This window comes from Equus asinus, chromosome 15 (assembly GCF_041296235.1).
Source record: "Equus asinus isolate D_3611 breed Donkey chromosome 15, EquAss-T2T_v2, whole genome shotgun sequence".
NCBI classification, from domain to species: domain Eukaryota; kingdom Metazoa; phylum Chordata; class Mammalia; order Perissodactyla; family Equidae; genus Equus; species Equus asinus.
The window spans coordinates 1,381,069-1,402,413 of record NC_091804.1 but is presented as its reverse complement, the minus strand read 5'-3'; the positions used below and the strand labels follow the sequence as shown (position 1 = coordinate 1,402,413).

At 53.8% G+C, this 21,345-nt stretch overlaps 1 protein-coding gene across 5 annotated transcripts in view; it reads left to right on the top strand.

The window, feature by feature from the left end:
- The window catches only part of SYNDIG1 (synapse differentiation inducing 1), a 191,109-nt gene extending 174,999 nt beyond the window's left edge, over nt 1–16,110 (top strand). For 3 of the 5 annotated variants that reach the window (XM_044748321.2, XM_070485465.1, XM_070485466.1), the window contains one exon: nt 12,008–16,079. In XM_044748321.2, the coding sequence (XP_044604256.1) occupies nt 12,008–12,166 (159 nt within the window). In that variant the 3' untranslated portion in view covers nt 12,167–16,079. Of the gene's footprint in view, nt 1–12,007 lie in introns of all 5 variants that reach the window. The other 2 variants (XR_011494510.1, XM_014857975.3) reach the window with 2 other exon arrangements.
- The last annotated feature ends 5,235 nt before the right edge of the window (nt 16,111–21,345 follow it).

Here is a 21,345-nt window from a genome sequence, read left to right as displayed (position 1 = left end):
AGCAAAGGAGGCCAGACCCACGAGTGTGTGTGCCATAGGGCCTGTTATGGGAAGTTCCAAAGCCGGCAAAGCTGATCCAGGCTGCTGCCAGTCAGGACAGTGGTCCTTGCTGGGGGAGGGTGACAGCAAGGGGGCAGAGAAGCTTTCCAGGTGGTGAGACAGTTCTGTTCTTGCTCCTAATGCTGGTTACTTGGTGTGTGCATGTGAAAATTCACCAAGTTGTGCAGTTATGAATTTATGAATTGTGCATTTTCTCTATGAATGTTATACTTGGTTTATATATACACACACACACATATATACACACACACGCACTCACACACTCATACGTGTTTACATATAAGCAAATTTTTAAAAAGAATGAAGGATACAAGGAAAGCCAATACACAAATGTATGGCCATTTACAACTCCTCACATTTGAATTGGAGAAGCTGGCAATTTTCAATCCTTCTGATTTTGTCTCTAATTCCAATTTAATACTAGAACTTCTTAAGATCTTATGATCATTATTATTCTGTAAAAGCCTGCATTTTGAGCGCCCGTGACACCTAGAAGAGAAGAGGAGCGGGTGTGGGGCGGCACCCGGAGAAGAGCAGGGGGTGGGCTAGGGGTGTAGGAACTGCTGGATGGGGGCAGGCTCTGGGCGTTCCAACTGCTGGCTGGGGGTGGGCATTGCTGGAGCCTGAGCCACTGGCCTGGGTAGGGGTAGGGGTGGGGGTGGCGTCGGAGGGCAGCAGGAGCAGGCTGAGTGGAAGGCACCTCTTCACCCTTCCCCAGGGGCTCCCATCTTTCTTTGGATTCCTCTGTGGTTCCGTATGCCCTCACCAGAGGCGTCCCGGGCTCCCGGCCTTCCTCTCACAGCAAACAACCCGAGTGTGTGGGGAAACCAAGGCAGGCCTCTCTCTGGCTGCGGCCAGGGGCCCTAAAGGGCACGAAACGCTCGAGGCCAGGCAGCAGGGAGGAAGATCCCCTGGGAAAGCCTCTCACCAGCTGACTGGCCTCGAGGGTGTGGGGGCTCCTCCCGTGGAGAATGAAGAGAGAACAGTAGCTCACATGTCCCTCGGGGGCCTGGCACATTGGCCTTGCCTCCCCTTAACATTTGTGTTGTTACAGTTGTGTTCACCATGAAAGAGGCCCCCAGAAGATGCGCCCTTGATGAGAGCCACGCTCAGGCCTCTGCGGAGGAAGTGCCCTGCCCTGAGGGCAGCAATCCAGACCCAGGACAGGCGGGAGGGCCTTTGCGAAGGGCCAGCCTTGGGCCAGCACCCACATGGCCATGTGGCAGTGACCCGGAGTTTGAGTCAGGTTTGACCCAGAGTTGGTACGTTTGTTTCATAATTGGCCTCCTTTCCACCATTCAGACCTAACTAACAGAAGATTTATTTTTTTTAAACGGCTTAGAATAGAAGAGTTGCTTAAAGGAGGGGGAGGGGTCATAAAAGTGCACCTGGAACTAACTGCGCGTGAGGCAGCGACGGTGCGTGTGCATGTGTGGTTGTGAGACCACCTGCCTCCAAGAGCTTCCCCCTTGTGCCCCGCCGCCTGCTGTCCCGCTCCGAATGCTACGCTGCGTCTGCCTCTTTTTCAAGGACAGCTCTGAGTACCTTGTCAGTGCATAGAGAATGACAGACAGTAATAAATAATGGAAATAACTTTTGCAATAATGCAAAGAAATGTAATCCAGCCAGACAGGTATTGGTACTGGAGGAAAAATGAGCCATAAAGTACCCAAAGGGCTTTACATTTCCGGAGGGATGGTTCTGGAGGCAGCAAGTGTCTTCAGGAGCCAGTCACAATCTTGGAGGCTGGCGTCCAGCACTGGCATTTTCTGCTGCGGCCCCGCAGCTGGCCTGGACCCGTCTCCTACACAAGAGTGGAGCAGTGCGTGTGTCTGTGGGTGTGTGGAATGTGGAAATGTCTGCCCTCACTGGCTCTTACCCCAAAAATCAGCGATTGTAAGAAAAACAGAGCAGCAGGGCTATCTCGCAGAGAAAATCATCATTGTTCCAGAACCTCAAACAAAAGTGGGTATTTTCCAACCAGAGGAAATAAAGATTTTGGCAAAAGCTGCAGAAAACTCAATCCAGAGCTAAGAGAAAGGCTGGCCAATTTCATGGCCGTCTGAGACGACCAGAGTGTGTGTCCTTCGGAACGTCTCCCGGTGGTCTCAAGAAGGGGCCGGTAGTCACCTAGTGGGGCATGGGGCTCAGCATAGAGGCCCAAGCCACAGCATCACTGAGAACTAGGGCCAGTGCATCTCCCCATGGGAGATTCCAAACATGAGGGCGGCCTGTGGGCCCAAGGTCCAGGTAGATGTGCTCGTGCCACGCGCCATGGAAGCCAAAGGCCTCCCGAGTTATCTGCAGACTTCAGGGGCTTTCCCTTCTCCCGGAGGCACCCCGGTTTCCTTCATGTGGCAGCTGTGTTCCTATCTCCACCTGACATTAAGCCAAACTGGTGGGGTGGGGAGGTGGGGAGGTTGGGAGGTGAAATAAATTCACACATGAATCCCCACAAGTCAGGGGCCCAGGGAACGCCCTGCAGTGGGCTGCCTGGCAGACACCTGGAACTTGCCTGTTAGGCACTTTGCCTTCTTTTGGTTCACCCCACCACAGGGGGGGGTTCTCCCTCACTCCTCCTCCCTGTAGGATCTTCTGCCATGTTTTCTCCTGGATCTGTGCTGCCAATATAGTGGCCCCCAGCCGTGTTTGGCTATTTACATTTAAATTAATTAAAATTAGATAATATTAAAATTCAGTTCCACAGTGACACTAGCCACATTCCAAGTGCTCAGCAGCCATTAGGCCACCATGCTGGACAGACAGCACAGACATAAAACGCCTGCATCATTGCAGAGAGCTCTGCTGCGCGGCACCCCCCAGACAGTCCCTCTTCCAGCTTCTGGCCGTTTTCCTGGCTCCTTTCTCCACTCGTCTCCTGGATTCCCTGAGGAGCAGCAAATCGCTGTCCCTCTGTCATTCAGAGCATTGCATCACACCCAGACTTGGATCACCAAGCCCTGCCGGGCGTTGAGCAGAGGCACAAAGGCTGCACCTTCCAGAGCAAGGAGCCAAGGGTATAAACTCGTCCTTTTTGGACACGCCTGATTTATGTTGTCCTTATCAGCTTGCAGACTCTGTGTAAGACCAGTAGCTGTCAGCCAAGGAGATGCCTTCAAGGGGTTCCTGCACACAGTGGAAATGTTTCTGACCAAAGCATGTTGCGCTCGGCAACGTGGGAGAAAAGGCTAACGGCCGCTGCGCTCTGCTCTGCCATGATTCCTGGAGAGAACATCCTGGCGCTGAGCCACGCAGCCCCTGCTGGGTGATGCGCCCACGTGGAGGGAGAGAGGCAGGTCCAGGTGCAGAGAGTAGTCAGCCCTGGGATGGAGCCCTCAAGGGCCCCCAACGGCCTTTCCAGCAGTAGGGGGCATGTCAGGCTCCCCGGAAGATTAGGGGTTAAAATGGGGATGCCTGAGGATGAAAAGGCTGCTGCTGATACAAAGGCAGAGAGCAGTCTGGCAGGAAAGCAGGGCACCTTTGCTTGAGGAAGCCCATTCGCATCTATGTTTACAGGTGAAATTAGCATCTCATTTCCTTTTCTCCTACTTTCCTTCTCTGATGTTGATATCAAGACTTTACTAGTTTCATAAAATGAGTTTCTCTGTCCTTTATGGATAGTTCTTATCTGTGCAGTTAATTTTTGGTAGAATCATTTCTAGAATTATCTTCGGGTGTAAGAGTAGATTTTTTTCAATTATACTTTCCTCCAGTGACTGACCCTTCCTAAAGGTATTTTCTGACCCGACTCCTCTGCCAACAGCATATATGACTTTGGTCTGTTTTGCACTTTAGGTAAATAGAATCTTGTGTCTGGGTTCTCTTGTTCAACATCATATTTCTGAGATTTATTTCATTACCATTATTGGGTACCATTATTATTTATACTTTTTATTGTTGTTGGACATTTGGGTAGGCTTCATTTTGGGGTTTTGATGTTTAATATTGCTGTAAACGTTCTTTTAGATGTCCTTTGCTGAACACAGGAGTCGTTTCTGTTGAGTATTTATGAGGAATGGAGCTGGTGTTCACGTATCTTCACGTTCAGCTGTAAGAAGTGCTGAGAGTCCCCAGGCAGTGACAGGAGCTCATATTCCCACCAGGATATGGGCGGGAATTTGTTTCTCCCAGGTCCCCACAACACGGTACTGCGTCTTCCATCTGAGCCATTGTGGGGCTGGTCTGCAGCACCGCTCCTTGAGGACGTGGCCTGCTGCCTGCAGAGGGGGCGTGGTCTCCTCTCTCCTGCTCCCCTCCCCTCAGTTTGCCAACCTTGGTGTCTGCCACTTGGGGGTGAGGCGTGGTGAGCATGGACATGCAGGGGACAGAAAAGTCTTACTGAACTGAGATTGTCACACAAGGCCACATGCTCTCTGGGCCTGGGGAGTGTGTGCAGCTCTCTTTCTCATCGGGGCGTGTTGATGGGTTCTTTGCAGACCCCCGACTCGTTCTGCATCATCCACTACAGTTTGCCCCGCATCTTCCATCAGCATTTTCTGTGGAGGTCTGCTTGCCCTTCAGCTGGGCTTCATTGGGCGGGACCTAAGACTGTCCCCAGGCAGCCCAAGTGTGGTCCCGGGAAACATCCATGTCTCCTTTCCCTGACCCATGGGGGTGCCTGGCCTGCCCTGCAGAGCAGTACTCCTCTTGGCTCTGCCCCTGGAGCTGCTGGCCAGCCCCCCTCCACCTTTTAGATTCTCCAGGCAGGAACTGGTCATCTGTCCTCTGCCCTCTGTGCAGAGGACACACATACAGACCCCCAGTGTCCCATCGAAGCTGCTCGCACTGGGCCTAAAGTGAGAGGTAAACACCTACCATCCCTGCTGGAGTGGCCCCACATGCCTTGCAGCCCTCCAAACACTAGGCCCTTGGGCCCCTCCACAGGGCACAGGGCTTCAGATGTATAATACGTTTCTGCTCTTTCGTATTGAAAATTGACAAACACTGTTGTGCAGCTGTGTCATCATCCTCCTGTGCCATGTCTCTTGTGATGGGGCCTTGGGTGGAACTTCTGGCTGTTGTGAGTGAGCAAAAGAAGGAAGGAAGGAAACAAGTGAACAATAAGGACATGGGCTTCAGCATGCCAGCGAGGGCCAGATGCATCTCCTAGATAAACCTGGGGCCTTGGGCAGGCAGCCAGAAGGGTGACACAGTGGAAAGTGGGTCGACCCCCGCAGGCAGGACCTGGACGCTCTGGGGAGCACCAGAAGAAAGCCTAGGATCTGGTCAGAGACCACGGGAAGGAGCAAGTCCCTGCAGATGAAATCGTCCCCCTAAACGGTACCAGTCGGTGGGTTCTGTCACCACCAACAGAGAGAATTGTTGGAGGGTAAATGCAGCGAAAGCATTAAAATATCACACCTGAAGAACATAAACTTGACTTCATTCCTCTGCAAACTGATCATTTCTCTTCCTGAAAGCTGAGCAAAATAAGCTTGAAATATGTATCAGAAGCTTTCTGCCTTTTGATTGCGTGTTCCCCTGGCATGGTGGCATGACGGAGTAGCTGTCCCAGCCTCAAGAGACATGACCGGCAGTGACATGGTAACTGACCGCATGCTTTTGTCCTGCGGATCAAAGTTCTGGTGGTGGTGATTTTATCCAAAGCACGTTTGTGCTGGTTGCACATTCTCTGTTTATAGGATTTTATTTCCTCAGTGTAAGGAGCACTTGGCTCAAGGGAGAGGAAGGCAGGTATTTTCACGAGGCTCAGTAGGATGTTATGCTTTTGCTCTTCCATTGTAAACGTTAGGTCTGCTGTGTATCTTTATAGCAGGTAAGTGAGAGTAGTTATTTAACTGAAGAACCAGTGTGCACATTTGATGTTTCACTGGGCTGCGCGGGAGCTCAGGCGCTCCGTGGTCGGGGTCTCAAGGACGGGTCCCAGCTGGGGCTGTGTCCGAGCCCTGTGCCCAGTGTACCTTCTGGAGCCGCAGCGGTTTCTGCCCTTCAGTCCCCTGGCTGCTTACCGCCCAGGTGTTTGAAGGTTCTCTCCCTCCCCTGCGACTTCCTCCAGGCAGCCTCCTCCAGGGTGGAAATCAGGGATCTCCGGGTCCCACTGAGCCCCCACTGGCACGCAGAAGGTGCAGCTGGCTGCTGCTCAGGCCCTAGCCAGCCAGCCACCTGCACTCTGTTTTCTGAGTAAAATAATCCAAAAAAGAAAGTACGAAACTTCACTTATGACCTGAAGGCAAAAGGCAGGGAAGGAGAAATCAGCCGCAAGGGAGAAGGTTTCCAGCTGAGGGGGAGCATGCGACTGGCCCTTAAGCCTCAGTGGCAAGAATGGGAGCGGCTGTTTGCTGGCTGGGTCAAAGGGGCTGGCTCGTGCCACACACTGTCACCCTCCCTTTCATCCAGCACAGTGGTCCTCACGGTTCTGCCTTAAAGGATGACAGAGGCGGCACTGAGAGAAAGTTGCCTGTGGGCAACCTGCATCCAGAGCAGGAGCCGCACAGCCTCTTAGCCTAGTCCCTGCAACCCAAACTTGTCACTTCCCTAAGGGAGGGCTCTGATTTAATTCTGCTCCGGCAGGAGGAGCCTGGACTGCGCCGTCCCGGGCAAGCATCTATGTTTTCATAGGATCTACATTCACTGTGCAAGTAGGAGCAGGCCCCGTGGGCACCGGCCTGAGCCACAGCTGCGCTTTCCTGAAGGGGATCCCGCACGAACAGGCCACCTGTCTCCCAGGGGACTGACTCTCTGGGCCGAGCAGAGGCCATCAGGGCCATGAGGAAGGAGCCGGGAGCTTCCAGCAGTGGGCGCTGTGAGCAGGTGGGACCCATCCCACACCTACCCCGCCCCCTGGCCAGGGCTGCCCTCAGCAACGATGCGGTGAGGATGTGGAGATGACTGCAGCCCAAGCTCCTCTGAGGTCAAGTCAGAGCCACCCCACTGAGCAGCTCCCAGATTCCTGACCCTTGGAAACTGGGAGGGATAGAAGTGCTTTCTCTTGTTTTAAGCCACAAAGTTGGGGATGCTGGTTTCTCAGCAACGGATGATGGGCACACCCACCAGGAGCGAGCAGGCTGCCTGGGTTGGGTGCCCCGGACGCCAGCCAGCCTCTCACTGGCGACCAGGAGTCTGCAGCTCAGCTGCAGAGGGTCGTCCTTGGGGCTGGTCCAGGCGGCAGCCGTCCACAGCCCAGGCAAGTGTGTACAATGCGCGGGAGCCGCTTGGGCCGGCGGGCTCAGCCCCCTGGCTCCTCTGAGGAGGGGTTACTTACCCAGCTGGAGGGGGGCATGAGGGAGCATCAGAGCTGCCCCGCCACGGCTGGGCGTGCGCTCACAGGCGGGCGCCGGCCCCCTCCCCCGGGTCCCACAGGGCTGCCCAGGCTGGCAGACAAGGGCGGGCGTGGGTCCGGAGGCGCCGGGAAGCAGGCGGTGCGGGGCCCACTGGCCGCACCTGCCTTGTGCCAGGTCGTGCTGAGGCTTCCCATGGGCCTCATTCGCCTCACAGCCACTCGTGGGGCCCCCTGCACAGAGGGTACACTGAGCCTCAGACTCCCTCTTCACCTTCTGAAGCCAGTGGAGCGTTTGATTTGAAGTCGTCTCACACAGTCCCCAGTGAAGCCGGGACTCGGCACACCTTTGACCTCTCAGAGGGAAGGGTTTGGTGGCCTGACACGGGCTGTGGGAGGAGCCAAGGCAGTACAGGTGCGGACTCTGGGTCAGAAGGGAACGGTGACAGGCCCTGCAGGGGCGCTGTGAGAGGTCTGCCTGCAGAAGGACCGGCTAGGGCAGCATTTAGAGCCAGTGGGAGAGGTGTGGGCAAGGCAGGAGGCAGGGGCCTATCCACAAGCCCAGGACGCTGTAAACAGGTGATTTGCATGTCTCAGAACAAAGTGCAAGAGTGGGATTAGGGCTTCCGTTTCCTGTGGCTGGCTCACCGCCCAGAGCTGGAGACATTTTCCCAGGAGGCCAGACTAAGCTCAAGGCTGGCCCCACCTGCAGGGAACCTGACCACATACCAGCAGGAGTTAGCCGATGCTCTGCTGGAAAGGAGGCCACCAGGAGGTAAAGTGCCAGCACATTATAAACTCCTGGGGGCCATTCAGCAGTCACGAGGGAAATGGAAATTACACCCCACAGGCTAAAAGCAAAACCAAGCGAGCCCAGGGTCTGGGCGGCTCCCCTTCCTGCTGTCTGTGACTTCCTGTGTGAAGTGCACATCCACCTGCAGGGGTCAGAGCAGTGCTCTGCACACCCATGGGGCAGGCCATCAGGGAACACAGCGCGCACATGGGTGGACACACCCCCCAGGAAGCTGTGTCCACCTCCCTGACCCCCAGCTCTCCCAGCTTCTTCCCCTTTCCTCAGGCCTGCTGACGTGAAGGGTGATCCTGGCTGTCGGGAAGCCCCGAGTCACAGACCCTCTCCATGAGACCAGCACTAGGGCTTCCTCCCTGGCAAGTCACAGGTCTACACCTGATTTGCCTGAACTGTCCCAATTTTAGCACTGATAGTCCTGAGTCCCAAGAATCCCCTGGGTCCTGGGCAAACCAAGACAGTTGGCAACCCTGGTGTCAACCCTGCCTGCACACTGGAGTCACCTGGGAGCTTGATGGGCCAGGAAGCCCGAGTTGTAGCCCAGAACTTTGACTGTCCCAGCCCGGGCTGTGGCTTGGGCCTCAGGAGTCTTCAAAGCTCAAATGTGCACCAGGTCTGAGAACTCCTGCTACACAGCATCTGGCATGACGCAGGCGGTGGGGATCAGACCACAGGCCGCCCTGGCTCGGGCTCCTCGGCATAGCTGCTGAGCGCTCACTTACACCCCACGAGCTGCATGCACAGACCAAGCGTAGATGAGTCTAGATTTGCCATGAGGACAAGCAGACAGCATCTGCTCACCCCAGCCAGGAAGCACCTGCAATGTCCCCCTGCCCCTACCAGGAGGTGCTGGGTTGGCTCTGTCCCCTTGTTCCTCCTCTCCTCTTTCCCTCCCCCAAGGCCGCGGGTGGGGCAGCCGGGAACATGGCTGCTTTGAGAATCCAGTGAATATGGCTGACCCTCTTCTCATAAAAACGCACATGCACACACAGGCTTGCCTTCAGCATCAGGGGTTCATAGACCCACGGACCCAGGGCAAGAACCTCTGCCTTCAGGCATAGCAAGAAAACACATCAAAGAGCGTGGAGCTTTAGTCCAGAAGTTGTCAGGGTGGAAACATTTCCTCTCAAAGGAATGAGCCCGCTGTTTTGTAGCCACAGTGATCCATTTTCTAAAACAAAGAATGGAAGTCAGGGGTCACCTTTGGGGTGTCCAGTCTGTGGAACGTAAATGGCATCGCTGCTTCACGGTGGCTTCTACGAGATGCGGACTCTGAGCAGCATTGCAGACAAGCTGCCTGCCTGTGAACGCGGCTGTATCTGTTTGCTGTTTCTGACACATCTCAACTGATAATGTCTCGAACACAACACACTTCCTGGGCGTCTTGTTGGAACAGTCATCCTAGAACCAAACAAAACACACGCCAAGGTCCCCCAGCTTGAATTATGAATAATGAGAGCAGATGAGCAAGCGTGATTCCCAGGGAGACACAGGGGGCTCCGGGGGATGAGAGCACTGGTGCTGGGTCTGCTCAGAACCCGCAGGAGGGGAGGGTGTGGAGTTTGGCCACAGCTTAGGTCAAGGCTGCCCAGTGCCATGCCTCCTTCACAAAGGCCACCAGAAAAGCCAGGAGTGTGCTCCCGGGGCCAATGCCACTGGGAGCATTTGAAAGGAGCTCATCTCGCAGAGGCCACTCACCTGGTCCTTCCTCAAATGTTTGGTGAGTTCCTACCATCCCCCCAGGGCACCGGCATGGGCCCAGGCTCCCGGAGACCCCGTGGACAAAGGGGATGTGGGCTTGCCTCTGGAGCTTGAAGCTGAGCGGGGAAGGCTATGACCAGACGTCATGACTGAGATGCATGAGCTCTGGGGGAGAGAGGTCAGTCTGGACACAGGAGCCCCTGCAGGGGGCTGGGATCACGTGAGGGAGTGTGAGCGCCTGCCTGCCTCTCTGTATCCCTGCATCCTCTCCTGCAGCAGAGCCCAGGGCAGACTGGAGGAGGGTGGTGATATTGGCAGAGAGAGTAGCAAGGCCCCATCCTAACGGAGGATAGCTCCCTGGCCGAGGAAGGACCATTACCGTGAATTGCGTCGTAGGACATGGGAGTGTTTGGGAGTGCTGCTACATAAAATGAAACGCAGCTAATTAAGACTTCATTAATTACTGTTGTCCTAGGAGGCTTCCTATTTTGCACTCCCTTAGCTCTGCTTCATCAAAAATTGTACACAGTGAGCGCCCAAGCTCACTTCCAAGCCAAAAAATTGGGGGAGGAAGACATAAAAACTGGCCTTCAAGAGCCGGAAGTTAGGGAAAAGAGAGGGGGGCCACACGGCAGATCTCAACCCAACACAGAGTTCCAGAGTTCATCAGGTCAAGGTCAGGACTGCAGAGGATGGCAGTTCATTTCACGAGTTGTCTCTGAGCCTGACCCTTGTGGTCCATTGCGAAGGCATTGGTGTTTTTTAATCTGAGTAAACAATATGCCAGCTGCCATACCTTCCTACAAAATGCACGAATAGCACTGATGACACATGGAGGCAGGATCCGGCGAGGATCTGGTTTCCAGAGGTGGATCATGAGACTGAGTTAGGACATACTACAGGGCAGTGGCCTCTGCCTTTGCCCTGACCATGAAGAATCCCCCGCTGGCTGGAGGATAGCCCTCCTCGGTGTCACATGACACTCCGGGGGCCTCCATGCCGTGGTAGCCTCCACCCTCATTTGCCAGATGAGCCGTTTTACTCAAGTGGTTCCTCCGTGATGGTTACAGCTGAGTCACGTAAGGGTCCCCAGACTCCTGGTGTTGAGTTTCTACTCTCGCTTGTGGAGTAGGACAGCTAAGGAAGGGGCTGGGGATGGGTCTATGGGGTCTGCCACAAAATACCAAATCAGATAGAACATGCAAAAGCCCCATTTTCCTATCGACCTCATGAAACATGAATCTTATCAAACCAACACCTCATTATGTAGTTAAGTGACCAGAAGTGGAGGTATTGGTCTTAACATAAAACTATTTTATTGGTAGATGAATCTCCCAGCTCCAGCTATGGCAAGGGAGGGAGATGGTCAAGGAATGCATGATTCCACAGCCACCAGCTCAAGGGTAAAGTCTCAAGTATCCTGCAATTGACTTAATGATCTTATGGCACAGTCTCCTCACAGGCAATGCAAACTACAATTCCCTTCCCCACACTCTTGCTATGTTGTAAAGACTAAATGAGGGAAGTGCAAACATACTTTAGAAAATTGTGGGGGCCAGCCTGGTGACATAGTGGTTAAGTTCAGCAGCCCAGAGTTCACAGGTTCAGATCCCAGGTGCGGACCTAGCACACATCAAGCCATGCTGTGGTGGCGTCCCATGTGAAATAGAGGAAGACTGGCACAGATATTAGCCCAGCAACAATCTTCCTCAAGCAAAAAAAAAAAAAAAATATTGGAAACAGATGTTAGCTCAGGGCCAATCTTCCTCACAAAAAAAGGAAAAAGAAAATCGTGTTATTCAAATGAAATAAAATGTCATTCTTGGATAGAAAGGAAGGCACTAGAGGTGTAATATCTATCCTATCCCTCCCATACCGGTGCCTAAAACCCAGGACCACATTGGTGGTATGCAGCTGGGTTACTGCTGGCCATGGGTATTCCCTGGGGCTTTTTTTCCCTTTTGTTTAAGCTTTGCCTTGCCATGTGGAGGAGCAGCAATAAGGCCTCCCATTCCTTCCTTGCCAGTCAGAGAACTGCTGCCATCACTGGGAGCACCCCTGGGTAAGGCTTCTCTCTCCGGAGTCGGTTAAACCCAAGGTTAGAGGGGAGCCAGAGATGAGTCCCACACCCACTTCATTTGTTCCGACATGCTCGTCTTGACTTCCTTTCTCTTCTCCCTCCTTCCTCTCTAACTCTGCAGACCAACAAAGCCGTGGCCAAGGGGGACTTCCACCAGGCCAGCACCAGCTCCAGGAGGGCCCTTTTCCTGGCTGTGCTCTCCATCACAATTGGAACTGGCATCTACGTGGGTGTGGCTGTTGCCCTCATCGCCTACCTCTCCAAGAACAACCACCTATGAGCTTCCGCCAGGCACATAGGGGAAGAACCTGGGGCCCGTTGTGTGTGGATCAGAGAAAGCAGAGTTGGCAAGGGATGGACACACAGGGAGACACAACTGTGTGATGCTATACAGTATACATTATTGCCAAGTGACTCCATAAAGCCCTGGAATTTTGTACCTATGGATTTCTTTCGTTTTTGCCCTTTAGTTTCCTTTTCACAGCACTGTGTAGAGCACGTGGCAGGTGGGTACTGCTAACCCTTCTGAATGGAAGCTCCGAGATCCTGACCCGCGAGGCCGTCTCTGGGTGGATTCTGGCGGACAGATGACAGCACCGCCCTCTCTGCAGCCTGCCAGTGCCTGGAACGCCATAGCATTAGCAATATACAAACAGTACAAAATGTGTTCATTCTTTATGGAATACGGTGCAATAGGCAGAGGGCAGGGGACACATCTCTCTTCTGTCTGTGGCCCTGCTTGACTCCTCTGGCACACCCCAGTCCCCGTGCCTTCCCTGCAGGAAGAAAATGGGGCTGAGCAGGAGGAGAGACGAAACAGCTTCTGGCAGCACCCCCAGCCCATCTTCAGATGGGTCCAGCCCTGAGAATGCAAAGCCAGAAGAGCATGGGACCTGTCCCCAGCTAGTGTTTCATTCTCTCCACACTGTCCCCAGCCTAGGAACATGGGTCCTCCTTCGGAAAGTGCCCAAACTCGCAGCCACCACGCGGCAGTATGCAGCCTCGGGCCCCGTTGGTCCAGTGGGGAGCAGGGCACAGTGCCCTCCCAGACTCCTTCCAGTTCCAGGAACTCTGAGCACAGCAGCTCTGCCCGCCAGCTCCGCATAAAGAGGCCTGTGTGGACACTCACCCGGGGGAGCCCCAATGATACTAGCGATCTTAAAAAGGAGATGAACCTTCTCTGTCGACTAAATGAATAGCTATTTTCTTGTCATTTTTTTTAAGTGCAACTATTGCTTCATGCTGCTTAAGTTATCAGATGAATGCTGAGAAATAAGTAATCACAGACATTTTAATACCATTTCACTGCTGTTTTATGAGTGTTCATTATTTAACAAAAATTATCTTTTAGCTTTTTTGCTTAAGCCTTTCCTTTCTGATTAATATCAATTCTTGGGTTTCATTTATAGTTTTCCTGTGTTTAAATAACTGCAGAGCCCCCCCAGGACTCAGCTGCTGAGACAGTCGTGGGGTCTCCAACATGAGAATCACAGTGTTCCTGGCTGCTTAAGCTTCTACCTGAACGCCTGAGCACTGTTCATAAGCATTATTATCCTAACACCCTCAGCGGACACAGAGGCCATCTCTCTAGGACAGTGGTCCCACCCACAGCACTTAAAAAATTCCTGCTGCCTGAGTCCCAGCCCCAGAAATCCCGATTTGACTGATCAAGGATGGAGCCTGGTGATTCCAACGTGCAGCAAAAGTGCAGAACCACTGCCCTGGCACAAGGACACAGGGGTGACCTCCCGTAACCGGCACTCTCCTCCTTGAACTTAAACACTGAATATTGTGGAAATTATTAATACTGTCTTCCTGGGTAAAATCCAAGATCCATCTAGCATTTGTCTCTATTGGATGCTCCAAAAATGTCCTGTAAGAAGAATAGATAGAAGCCCGAACAGCCCTGTGGGAATCAGAGTCACTCGGTGGTAGAGAGCCTGCATTTGAATCCAGTCGCACTGCTTTCTAGCTGTGTGATCCTGGGAAGATGGGTGCCCTTCTCTGAACCTCATCTCTGGGAGAGGATGATAGATGAGGCCCACTTCCTAGACCTGCTGGGAAATGCGTGGGCACAGGGTCTAGCGCTTGGCACGGCTGGGTGTACAGGAGATGGGGTGCCGTGGTTACTCCCAGTGTCTTGGATGGTCCATCCCATGGCTTGTTTGTATCCTCTCATGTTTCCACCCCAATCTCTCAGGGTTTATTCATCATGAATCATTGTGTAAAACGGCTCTTTTGTATTTGTCCTAAAATGGTCCGTTTTAAGTTCAAGAGGTATCTACAGTTGCATATCTTTGGATTTAGTTAAGAAGTGGGATCAATCCTGTCTGTCCTGCCCCACCATCTTCACTGGCACCATCTTGGTTGCTCCACACCAGCCCCTCTGTGCCCGGACACCCTGTCTCCTGCTAGCGCACCTCCCATCTTCTCTCAGTCCCTGTCTCTCCAGATGGAAAGCCTCAGTTTAAAACAGCTCAGCCCTCCCTGTGCTTTCTCAGGCTCTGCCAGGTCTTTCCCAAGGACCAGCACCAAGACCATAGGCAACGTCGTGTGATTGGACAGTCATGTGTGTGTGCAAGGGTCAGGGCCCCACCTGCCAGAGGACAAGTGAATGAAGCACATGGGGCCCTGCAGCTCACTTGATAGGTAGACACAGCATGGCCCAGGCCAACAACTGGCTTGGCCTTGGTGGCAGGGGAGGTCACTCTCGGTCGCTGCTCAGCACAGCAATCTTCTAAGTGCAGGGCTGCCGCATACTCCCCAGATCCACATTATCCTAGTTGCCATTGCAGCCGCCGCAGACGAGGCACCATCTTGCACAGCTTGCACTAGGCACTGGGCCCATGTTGTCTCATATAGTCCTGAGAGCCCCAGCAGGTGGGTGACAGAACTGAGGTTCAGAGAAGGTAACTTGCCCAGCACCACATGAGTGATGGCTGAGAGCGAGACTGGAAGCCCCTGGCTGGCGCCCCTACTGGGCAACGAAGCATTTCCTCGCCCTCACCATGGGCACAGCTGTCCGTTCTGCACCAGCTCATTTCAATCTTGTAAAAACTCTATACTACAACCGTTTTATTGACAGAGGCCCAGAGCATGTAAGTAATTTCCCCCAAAGTCGTGCTCCTGGGAAATGGCCAAGTCAAGCTGTAACGCAGCCCGTCAGACCCTAAGCCCCACCGGCTTACTCTTAAACTGTGCTTCTCAGCTGTGGCTTTACAGTGACAAAAGTTGCATCTGGGCCCCGATCACACTGTTCATGGGTCGAGACTCTCAGGGACTCGGGGGGTACTTTTGTTTCTGTTTTTCCAAAGGTGTTTGCCGACGGGCGGTGGGAGCGATGTGGAGAGAAGATGAAAGGCACGAGGCAACTTCATGGACAATGTCATGGTGGCAAAGGTGATTAGGGCACATCTCGTTCCTCTACACAACGCTCTTCCCCCAAATCCTCAGAGATGCCTGTGGCCTACCTATCTCCAGCTGCCTCAAGGCTTCTCTCTGTTCCTGTGTTACTGGGCATCCCTGGCTTCATCAGGTGTCCCCCTTCACCAAGCATGTCCGCCTCACCAGGTGTCTCCACCTCACCAGGTGTCCCCGCTTACCCGGATATTCCAATTCCCCCCAGGGAACCACAGTGGGTCGTGAGGGGAACCTGGAGGGGGAGGCCTCATCCATCGGTCACTATGCAGTCCGTGGCTGCCCGAGATGCCACAGTTGGACCACACAGCTAACCAGTAACACTGCTCCACTGGCAACAGGATCAGCTTCTCCAAAACTCGGGGCAGGACATTCCTCACACTCAGCCAGTCATCCTGCCTCTCAAGACGCTAGAGGCCGTCTCTCATTCGGAGCAGCCTCTGGCTTTAAAACATGTCAGGGGAACAGCCTTCCTGCTTGCCAGCAACCGCTACCGCTTCCCACATACAAATGCCCAATAGTCCCTGTGGCTGCAGCCACAGCCAGAGCTGCCTTTTCAGGGCCTCTGGCCTGAGTCTCAGGACCTTGCCCCTGAGGTTTTTAGGGTCTCTTAAAGGCCCCCAGTGGACAGGCTTAAACGCCAGCCCTAAGAGGACAGTTTTGTGTTTCCCGTCAAAGTCCACCTGCGTTTGTTGCCATGAGTGTGGGCATCTGTTGACCCAAGTTGCCAATAAACCATTAAGTATAAATTTAAACCCTGAGCTAAGACTGACCTCTTGGAAAATGCAACTGTCCCGTCTCCTGTCTAGAGGTCAGGCTTGCATCTGTTCTCTGCAGTTGATGACACTGGGAGTGTCAGATGGAGCCAGAAGTAGTATGAGAATGTGTCTGTGATGTCCCCACTCCGATGACCTCCCAACAACCCCTCCTGGTGTTCAGGATGAGCGGAGTGCCCAAGGGGTGGGGGGCCTCACTCCCCTGAGGTTCTCATTTGAAGATTCTGCTCATCTTAGCAAAGTAATGGTGGACATCAGACCCACAGGTGCTTCAGGCTTGCAGACTGCTGGCTCCCTGCCAGACAAGCTTGTAGATCGAGTAATGAATTTGTTGTTTCACTGGGCCCCACAGGAAGGTGTCAGGGCTCCTCATGGGTGAGGAGGGAAGGGGCGGGAGCTGCCAACCAGCGTTTAAGGCACAGCAGGATTCTGAGCTGCAGGAATGATGGATGCGGCGTGGCGTGCTGTAGCCTCAGAACAGGCTCCAGGGACCATGATCAGAGCAATCACAGCTGCCCCGCTCAGCAGGGCACGGGGACCACTGGGAGTGAAGCTCCCTGCAGGCCTCTGTAGCAGAGAGCACATCTTGAGTGAGCCCCAGGGCAGGGGAAGACCCTTGGGGGCTTTAAAAATTTGCCCAGATCCCCCAGGTGGAAAAGACAACATGGCAGGATCAGGAGAGGTAATTGGGGTGACAGAGCAGAATGTGGGTGCCTCCAGAGAGAAGCACTGGGCTGGGCTTTCCAAACCCAGATAATGCTGAGGAGCAACATGTGGTCTGAAACGTTGTCTCAGATTTTCAGCCACCACCGAGTTCAACGACAGTGTCATAGCTGCTCGGACCTTTGGACTATAGTTCCTTATTGTTGCTGTACCATTCCCTGTCATGTAGGCACCACTGTGGCATGTCCGGGCTCTGGACAGCAAGATGACTGTCCCTTTATTGGGACACCACCGTCAGTCTCCTCTCTCACCCTAGAGCCCTTTACTCTAGCCCACAGTGAGCTCAAGACTACACTTGCCCAGACAGTCAAGTTCATCTGTCTGAATTCTGCATCTGACCGTGCGTTAACTGACGAGCAAATGATGATGGAATTCAAGGCACTCTGTGAGGGGCCGGTTAAGTGACCGGGAGTGATTCACTGTACCCCTGAGGCCTCCAAGGGACTGTGCTGGGTTTTTTACTGAAATCAGGTCATTTGGAGCCAATTGAAGATGATAGGTAGGAAGATGATACATAGAAGATAGATAGATAGATAGATAGATAGATAGATAGATAGATAGATAGGTGATAGATGGATGATAATAATGATAACTTAGATAAATAGATGGCTAGCTAGATCAAATATCCACAGATCCATCAGAGAACGTGCCAGCATGGTGCCAGCGCCACATGCAGCTCTGTGCTAAGGCTCCCCGTTCCCTCAGGCCTTTGACTGTGACACGTCATGTCACCTGAGTCCAGCTCATGACTCAGCTGAAAATAAACCCTGACTTGGGTCTGTTGTCTGTCTAGACCAGAGAACGCATATTTGGATTCAAACCATTTTATTAAACCAAGCAGGATTTGTAGATGGGACAAGAAGGGGAATAATTAGCATTCTTCCAACTCACCCCATGCCTTCATTCCCTGGACGTGGTCCCAGCACATTTTAAAAAATATGTATTTTCCATTTGACGTGGTTTAGGAAGTATTCCTGATAAGTAGAAAGAGTCTGCTAAGATCAGCTGTTGCTAAGGGGCTGAATTAGGTGAAGGCTGATAAAGAGCTGGACAGTGTCCCTCTCAGCACCATGAGGCTGGTCTTCACTTAATCTCTTGAGAGGACTTGTATAAATGGAGAGACGGTCACTGCCGGAGACAGTGTCTAATTTAGAAACAGAAATCAAGCCACTTCAGCATCCCTCACTCCTCATCTTAGTCCATAATGGAGAAATGCGGAGACCCTCACAGACAACGCTTCCCTCAGTATCATTCCCAAGGAGAAATCCAGCTGTTCGAACGTCCCAAACCAACTCTCCATCTGGCATTTTGTGAACTCTCAAACAATTAGGTCTTTCTGAAATAACACATACCTTAAATTTGAAGGGTACATTGCAAACAGATCCAGCTTCACGGTTGCAGCAGTCCTGTCCCAGGCCTGTCACAACCTCAGTTGCAGATGAGGACTCGAGCTCAGGGAGGCTGCTTTCCCCAAGCCCACAGACAAGGAAGCATCCAAACTGGGCCTTGGGCTCAGCAAAGTGGCACTGAGGCCAGTGCCCTCCCAACATGACTGGGAGACTGGGGGGCTCTGCTCAAGTCTCGCTGAAGCCTGGGCAAGGAGGGCACCTGGCGGGGGCATATGATAAAGCCAAGGGAAGATGGGTGGCACCAGGGAAGCTGGGAGAGCCGGCCTTCCTCCAGCGTTGGAAGGCCTGTGCTGCTGCCCCAGAGCAGGTGCACCTCTTGGACAGGAGAGGGAACTTCGCCCGACCCCCGCCCCTGGGCTGTCAAAGCCCAGTTCACAGGGAAGTGGGGATAGCAGTGGGTGAGGCTGAAGGCATAACGCCTGGAGAGAGTGAAGACAGAGCCCTGGACAACCCACCACAGGCACAGAGATAATCGAGGTCTGACAGCAAATGAATGAACAAGCCGGGGACACTTCCTCTCCCCTCAAGCCAGGGACATCTGTCAATATCTGGAAGTATTTTTGACTGCCACAACTGCCCATCCAGTGGGTAGAGGCCAGGGACGCTCGCTGCTCAACATCGTACAATGCACAGAGACTCAGCCAGCCCCCATTGCCAGCAGCCTGAGAAGCTGCGCTGCATTCTGCATCGTGGTCGCCCACCGCGGGCTCTGGGAACTGACTCTGAATTAGGCATCGCCAGGTGGCTCGCCAAACAACAAGGAGGCTTAAGATCCACTCATAGGCTGACCACAGCTCCTTGGAAACACTTACCATAGTTTAACCGAGAGAGAAAGGGAAGGGGGAGGGAGCAAGAGGGAGGGAGCGCCAGGAGGAAGCCCATTGAGTCAAGCCCCGTGGCAGCTCAGGGCCACGCCCTGCCCTCCTCCACCGGCACAAGGGGCAGTTCCAGGAAAACAGTGAGAGTGATGACACACCCCTCACGTTTGGTAAGACGTGGGCCTTGATAAGGAAAGCTTTCACATCCACTCAGTCACTGAGTCCTGCAGATGTCCTCTGGTTCAGAAGGGGCACTGGGCCTGTTCATAGGTGACAGGGCCAGGGCTCCACACGGGGAGCTTACTCAAGTCGGCACAGCCAGTTCATGGAGAAAGGGACTCAGGTCTTCCTTCCCCAGCTGCTCGTTGGGGGGAAATCAGATCCACACGCCAGAGCCGTCACAGCAAGGGTGCCACTTCATCCACGCCGCCTCCTGGTGTGGAGGAGGGGACTGAGTTTGAAAACCGTGATCCGCGGAGCTTCAGCAGGGGCCCTGAGGAGCTGCGGGCTTTACTTCAGTTACCCACAGGGTCAACCCACTTCGAGTCCTTTGACATCACTTTGGAACAGAACCAGAGGTGTGATGCTGGTGGGCAGTCTGTTCCTCCTCAAGGCAGTTCAACAAGCGTTTGCTGAGCACCTACTGTGTACAGGGCTGCGATGGGCCCTTGGCAGACAAAGACAGGGAGAGATCGGACCTGGGAAAACGCACGGAGACAGCGAAGGAGTAGAAGCCAAGAATAAGGGTACCGGCGCCCTCAGAGGTGCCCAGACAGAGATGGGGATGCCAGGGCCATAGACCATGCGAGTCCAAGAGCTGGGTGTGTGGGGGGCATCTGTTCAGGCTGGAGCGGAAACCTTAAAGAAGACTCGCCTTCTCCTCTTGCACTCCTGGTGGCTCGTTCGGTTCCTCAGCTTTCTGCTGACGTTGCTCACAAATGCAGCCTGCGGTGCAGTGTGTCAGTGCAGGAGGTGAACTTCCCGCCTGCTCTCGCCCAGCCAGCTTCAGGGAAAAGATGGAGACACTCTCCACGTCTAACCAAACCCGGATGATGGTCTCCCCTCCCAAAGGTGTTGGGCAAGCCACGACAGTATTCTCACCCGCTCATCAGACAGTCACCACGAGCGCCTGCCCGAGCCAGGCGAGGCAGGGTGAGGCCCGGTTTCCAAAGGGCCAACAAGGCCACCTTCACAGTAATAAGCTGGTGGTGGAAGAATCAGTTGAGTGTCCTCCCCTTTGAGTCACAGTGATGCGTCATCTAAGATTAAGGATGAGGTCTCTGTGGCAACGAGGATCGCAGAGGGTTAGGGAAGGCGGGGCGTCTGCCAGTCACCCAGCTCTGGGTATGTCATCTCCACCTGTCCGGGGGCTAGCTGGGACACACCACTGTGATTCTCGTACCCCAGCAGGAAGACCAAGACTTAGGGAGGGAAGGAACTTGCTCCAGGTCACACAGCAACAAAATCTGAGCTGTGCTTCAGTTCCGTCTGAATCCAGGGCTCACGGTCTTACCCGCCTCAACACGCACCTCATGGCTTATTCAGTTCATTTGCTGCTAGTGCTCAGAGGAAATAGAGCTGTGACCTTTCTAGCTTTCTGACTGTGTCAAGTGTCAGCTGTGCAGTCCTGGGACCCAGGAGGCCTTGCCTGCACCCTCCACTGCCCTCAACTGAGATTCCTCCTTCCTTCCCCTTCCGTGGGTGGGTTTGATCAGATTTTATTTTGAGCCTGGGAAAATCAAACCCGTGTCCGCACATCTCTGGGGTGATGGTGGGTGGCCCTGGGATTGGAGGAGGGCTGTATCATCAGGGCCAGCGCTTGTCTGTGGTGTGGTAGACACCACTGCATGCCCCCTCCGTCTGACATCTCAGCCCAAGCCTTCAAGGTGGGCCCAATTTTGTCATTCTCATCTTACAGTTGGGGAAACTGAGGACCAGGACCTTGCCTGGGTGACGGAGCTGGTCCACAACAGGCCAGGGCCAGAGTTCAGGTCTGTGTGGCTCTCAGGCGACGTCCTGCTCTCTCCCCGCTGGCATCGCTGCTTGTGCATCAGTTACAGAAGAAGCCTTAGGCACCTCTCAGGGGTCCTGCCCATGCCAGGGGTGGACGTGAGGACACACGGAAGGCAAGGACACACAGAGGAACAAGACACCACTGGAAACATACGTGCCAGGCTGACACCCTGTGTCTGGGAGAGTGAACATGTTCCCAGGAGGAGTCCCAGCCCGTGGGACCACAGGGAGAAGTATGGCAGACTGGGCAGCTGGGGCAGTGGACATTTATTCCTCACAGTTCTGGAGGCCAGAAGTCCAAGA